This window comes from Seriola dumerili, unplaced genomic scaffold (genome assembly GCF_002260705.1).
Source record: "Seriola dumerili isolate Sdu_G_001 unplaced genomic scaffold, Sdu_1.0 BDQW01000011.1, whole genome shotgun sequence".
In the NCBI taxonomy this organism is placed as follows: domain Eukaryota; kingdom Metazoa; phylum Chordata; class Actinopteri; order Carangiformes; family Carangidae; genus Seriola; species Seriola dumerili.
The window spans coordinates 159,784-165,915 of record NW_019174266.1 but is presented as its reverse complement, the minus strand read 5'-3'; the positions used below and the strand labels follow the sequence as shown (position 1 = coordinate 165,915).

The 6,132-nt window shown below is 39.9% G+C and overlaps 1 protein-coding gene across 1 annotated transcript in view; it reads right to left on the bottom strand.

Annotated features, from left to right (window-relative positions):
* Positions 1-1,393: 1,393 nt before the first annotated feature.
* LOC111222936 (golgin subfamily B member 1-like) overlaps positions 1,394-6,132 on the bottom strand; it is a 33,894-nt gene continuing 29,155 nt past the window's right edge. Inside the window, exons 22-29 of the mRNA XM_022746866.1 lie at positions 5,810-5,913; positions 5,449-5,485; positions 5,088-5,225; positions 4,787-4,909; positions 3,865-3,971; positions 3,690-3,782; positions 3,403-3,517; positions 1,394-3,082 (exon numbers count right to left, since the gene is read on the bottom strand). Of these exons, the coding sequence (XP_022602587.1) occupies positions 2,924-3,082; positions 3,403-3,517; positions 3,690-3,782; positions 3,865-3,971; positions 4,787-4,909; positions 5,088-5,225; positions 5,449-5,485; positions 5,810-5,913 (876 nt within the window). The 3' untranslated portion in view covers positions 1,394-2,923. The remainder of the gene's footprint in view (positions 3,083-3,402; positions 3,518-3,689; positions 3,783-3,864; positions 3,972-4,786; positions 4,910-5,087; positions 5,226-5,448; positions 5,486-5,809; positions 5,914-6,132) is intronic.

Here is a 6,132-nt window from a genome sequence, read left to right as displayed (position 1 = left end):
TCTCTATTATAATGTTTTTTCCATCCAGCCAAAGTCTGGATCTTTGGGGACACCTACAACCTCTTGCAGCAATGATGGAGGCCCTGCACCACCTCCACCTGCAGTGTCCACACATGAAGATCTTCTCTTCCCAAACATACACACAGTGTCTTATATGATAATATAGTATTTTTTAATGTAACACTTGTGGCCATAACATTGTTCAGTCTGATCAGCTGTGCTCTTCCTTGTTCCCTACACCCTCACTGTCGTATTACACTCTCTGCCCCATGTCAGACATACAATCACATGACTTTTGGACTCCACTGTAGCTGTAACAAACTGTCAATAGTTTAAAACATTAGAGTTCATATTTCATAGTCCTCAGCCATTATAGTTAATATCAGTGTGCTGTTCCAACAGCATCACTTATTTAGAATTGAATTGGAAGATACAAGCTAAAAAACAACAGACCACACCCCCTCAGCTCCACAGCCCCCCCTCTTTCAGAGGTGACATCATCACCTCCTCATTATAGGAACCTTAACAGGCAAGATAGACCAATGGAGAAATGCCAGTTTTAGTTCTTCAGATCATCCCGGGGCTCTGAAGAACTATTTGTGAATAATTGGTTGATATTGTAAATTTACATCTGAATATATTAAATAAAAGTGTTATAAAGTCAATAGTGGTTCGTATGTTATTTGTAATTTAGTTTCCAACCTCACTTTAGTTGAAAGACTATATATAGAGACTTAACAGTTTAATTTCCATTTCTTCAGTATATTATATTTTATGAGAAATGTAAGAAAATTGATCTGAATCTGAATCAGTAAATATTGTATTTAGATTGTGCTTCTACAGGTTTTAACATTACTTTACATTTATAGATTCAATGTTGACACAAATACTGCAAGTTGAAGTTTGAGATGATTTTAATCTGTTTTACACAGTATTTTTTACTTTGTCTTCCAAAACAAAAGGTTTACTTTACAATATTAAGCTTGTGTTGATATTTAATTGATTGACACTTAATTTTATTATTAGGAAAAAGTTTCTCTGCAGAAACTTGAGTGGCGTCACTTTATTGATGGTGTTTGATCATAATAATTTAGGAAAAATCTGTAAAATAAGTTTTTTTTTAAAAATCCAATTATGACATAGTAAAAGAAATACATATAACAATGTGTATTGTATTTCACTTTGTTTTGGCATTTTTACGTATTTTAAATTAAAAAAAAGTAAATTTAATCTATTTTAAATAAAATCTACAAAACAATAAGTGTGTATAAAATGACAGTTGAATAATTTGCGACATCACTGTGTTTATCATCCAACACAACAATCTGATGACAGCCGAGCGGATGATGCCGCAGGCTGCTAGTAAAATACACATCATAAGGGCAAACTGAAGAAAAGTCCAATAAGCTTTATTAAATTTCTTCTGGGATGGTGAAGGTGAGCTGAAAACGTTCACCTCTGACACAGTATTGCACCAAGTGAAGCCTAATGTAACCAGAAGGCCAACAGCATCACTAACTTAAAAATAGAGGCAGCAGAGAAAATATGCCATCTGAACATTTATCAGTAGTTTACCTTTTTTTTTTTTTCATAAATAGATTCAGTTCATTATTTTTTCCATCAGTCACCTTTATGTACAGATCATTACAGCAATATCTCAAACTCGTACTCGACTCGAGGTTTTCTACAAAACCAGACCAATTAACGAGCCACAAATCGTCTTTCACCCTCTTTAAAACAATTCAATCTTATTTTTATCTTTTTACTTTTGGTTCGTTAGTTGAGCTTGTTTTGTGAAACTTCGTCTCTCATCACATCTTCCACCTCTTTAACAATCTAGAAGAAATGTACAGTCATCATACACCAGGCAGAGTCGATAGAAATGTGTATATACATACATACAGTCCATAACAGATACTGTACACTATACTTTCTGAGGATGCACGCATAAATACAGAAAAACCTTAAATACATACAATATGTATTTTCATATCCTTTTTTTTTTTTGCAGTACACTTTGCAATGGCACATCATGATACAGGAGCTAAAGTTCAGGATATTTTTAAACATGTCTCCTCACTCACTTTAACGGGCATGACAGCACTTATTCCAACTGCCAAGGTCAGGATACACTCACCTTTGGCTTTACGGTTTAAAGGGAACGGGGGGGGGGGCTGTAGTGCTTCTGAGCTTATATGAGATGATTACATTTACATCTGGAGTATCAGTGCATAGTTTTTACTCAGCATCACGATTATGTGCAAAGTGTGAACCCAGGCAGGTAAAGCAGCAGCTGGTGCCAACGTTTGTGATTTGGATGTGAAGCAAACGGAACTGACAGACGGGATGTTTGCATGTTTGCTCCCAGCTCAGGGGGGAGGGGCAACAAGGTGGGGAGGAATTTAAAACAAGATTCATACAGTAGTGTTGACAAAGAATGGATATGGCTTTCTGCACCTTCTTGGTTCAAGTCCCGTCTTTCTCAAACTCCCTTTGAGGCTTTTTTTGTGTCAAATATGAAGCTTCTCTCCTCGTCTCTTCTCCAATGTGGATCAGAAAACAAACTGTAGGAAACAGGCCACAAGAATTAAGGAATCCACCTGCTTGTTTTAGGAAGAGGAGGGAGGATCATGCTTTAAGGCTTGGTTTACCATAAAAGATGTCTAGAAAAAGAAAAAAGTAAACTAGTAAACTAATAAAAACCAGTGCTCAGACATCTAATCAATAACTTATCTGTGTCCAGCCTTTAACAGAAAAACAAATAAACTGAACATTACATTAACTGGAGGATGAAATCTTTAACTTCAACATTCATTCCCTGGCAACATTAACCAGGAGCATCTCCACCTCCGGTTTTAGTGTTTCCTGCAGACCGCGGCTTTGAGTTTTAACCTTGAGCCGGTCTGTTCCCGGCGTGACCTCGCTACAGGGCGCCACTGAGGCACATGAGGACCAGCACGTGGATTGTGAGCAAGTAGGCCAGGAAGAAATATCGAGAGCGGGCGCGGCTCGTCAGCAGCCTGGAGAAGTAGAGGCTCCGCCCTCTGAGCCACCGCCGACACGCCACCATCCCACCTTTCACCTGAAGGTACACACACCACGCAGTCAGGGACACACCTGCCACTCATGTCTTATATAAACTGAACATGAACAAGGGTTTATCATTATCTTACACTTTTTTGCATAAAATTAAATAATAAAATTTATAATTTTATACAATTACATTTATTCTAATTTATTCTGTATTTTATGCCTTGTACTAGTCTTTTATCTTTTACTGTGTGTTGTAAGGTGTCCTTGAGTGCCTTGAAAGGTGCCTATAAATAAAAGGTATTATTCTTATTATATTTAGAGGCAGTGGTGACGGTAATCAGGTCTAAGGCTAAATAAATAAAAACGTACCTTTCGTGTTATTAGAGGCTGGTTGGGGTTCAGACTCAGAGCCTCCCACTCCTCCTCTGTTTCCATCTCGATACTGAAATCCCTCTGACTGTCTCTGGACAGACTGGAGCCAACACTGCACAACAAAACATTTAAAAAGTTCTGCACTGTTTTAGGTGTATGTGTGTGTGTGTGTGTGTGTGTGTGTGTGTGTGTGTGTGTGTGTGTGTGTGTGTGTGTGTGTGTGTGTGTGTGTGTGTTTGTGTGTGTGTGTGTGTGTGAGATATGTGACTGAATTTGGATCTCACCTCTTCACCCTGTCCTCAGCCAGACGCAGAGCCTCCTCAGCCGTCTCTCTCCTCGCTCTCTCATCAGCCAGATTCTGCTCCACCTCAAGCAGCCTGAACACACATTAATTTATCCATGAGCTCGACCAGTGCTACACAGAAACATCTGTGAGAATGTGGAGAGGTCTGGTCTCACCTTTCTCTGAGCTGAACAGCTTCAGCAGCTTCAGCAGCTTCAGCAACCACCGAGTCGTTGCTTCTCTCCTGTGGAGCTCCTGGTGCGACCTCAGCAAACACGGACCCCTGGTGGTGATGACACAACATTACAGGTACATACAGAGGTAACTTTTTGTTGGAAGATTATTTTTATAGCATTTTGGACTTTAATTCATATTATAACAGTTCAGAAAATAAGGGGAAAGACATTGAGTGACGAGATGCAACAACACAGGTGGAATTACGATGGAAAAACATAACGCAGAGGGAAGGTAACTGCACAGGCAAGTCACGTATAATGGATCTACAGTGTCCAGACGCAGCTGTGCACAGACACATCAATTCACATAAACCTTTAGACATTATGTGGCCACCCTCGTGCTTTATGATGACGTCAGGGGGACAGGGGCAAAACTATTAATCTGATGTCTAAAAATAAACTATTTGTTAGAAGCTTTAAGAGAAAAAAGGGACCACATAAATATTATAGACCAGCAGCTTTCAAAGCTCGAGGTGCCAGAGAGCTTCAGGGAAGGTGCAGCGTGAGGAAAAATAAGTGTAAACATCTGCTTAGCTAAACTCAGATGTTCACGAGACAAAATGGATTGATTTTTAGTAGCTATAGTGAGAGAGGAGACAGAGGGTTTAGACTCGATGTTGAGACAGGGATATGAAAAGCAGCGCAGTGAAGATTTCATTTGGTGTCTGACTGACTTTGATGTAGTTGTTTGACTTGAATTGAATTCTACAAGAAGGTCTAACAATGTGTGATATGAAATTATGTTCAAAAGATGTTTAAAAAGTCAAGATAGAGATGATAAAATGTCTTTTTCGCTCACTTTTTGAAACCTCCTGCCATAGACATGAGCAGCATAGACCTGCAGGTATACAGCATTATTTACCTGAGTCTGGCCTTGGACCTGGTTTTCCAGCCAATGGCAGCGGTTCTGTGTGTCCCTCAGGGTTTGTGAAACGGCCCTCAGCTGAGCTGCAACGGCTCCTTTCTCCTCCATGGCCTGCTGCAGCTGGGGGAGGAGGGGGGAGGTGTGTGGAGTGAGGATGTGGGGTGAGGAAGAGTATTCAAGGGAGATTTAGCATATCGTAGCATCCATGGTGATGGATTACTGGATGCTTTCATTCTTACTTTTCTTGTATTTTCTGTAGGAATTGAAAATAATAATAATAAAATAATATCTTTCGTACCTTGGTGTTGAGTTGCTGGAAGTACTGGTCTCGCTGTTGGATCTCGTACATGCAGCGCTGCAGGTCTCTGTGAAGCTGAACCCTCTCTGCCTCCAGCTGACTCACCAGCTCCTCCATCCCACTCTGACCTGCCTCCCGCTGCACGGACGGAAACATTTCAATTAGCAAGATGAAAAACTAACAGCTATCCGTCTTTCTCCACATTCAGTCCTCAGTGCAAACAATATTTAAGATAAACTAATGATTTCTTACTGTGGCACCAACAGCCAGCAACAATAAATACCCACATTTCAAACAGTATAAAATATAAAATAACCAGGAGACATCACACAGTCCAGAGTGTTCATGTGTGTAAACTTACCTTGACTGGAGCTTTGTCCTTCCTCTCTCTGTCAGACCTACACAACAGAAACCTTTTAGTATCATCAACAAAAATCTAATATTTCTCATCTCGTCGTTTAGTCTTTGAGCTCAGTGCTAGAAAAACCTGCAGCTGTTTCCCAACAAGCAGCGTACATGAATGTTCATCCAAATATCAAACCTCTCACTTGTTGCCAAAGTGTGTGACTTTCTTTTCTTGTTTCTGCTGCATGAAAAACCGTCTGAGTCAAGAGGTCGTGTGAGAGGCCACACTTCTTGTTCATGCATCCAACACCAGACTTGTCCGTGACTTTCAGTTACTCTTTACGGACACTAACTCGTGGTTTAATTAACTCAGATACCTCAGATTTGCTGCTTCCTCCTGAGAGCTGCCGACTTCTTCAGGGGACGTTAAGCGAGTTTGCATCTTCTCTGCAGCTTGTTGTTGCAGCTCATCTGTCGTCTGCTGAAACAGAAAAGAGAAGAGACTCATCAGTCACAAAGATGGAACAATTTATCTTTAAACAAAAGTTGTAATTAAAAGACAGAATTTCACAGACACCAGAACACATGTGCATCCCAAAAGAAAAATACCATGCAATTCAAAGCAATGGTATGTAGGAAAAAACCAAATGAATAAATAAAACTTTAACCCTTCATGCTGTCTGCAACATAAAACTACAGC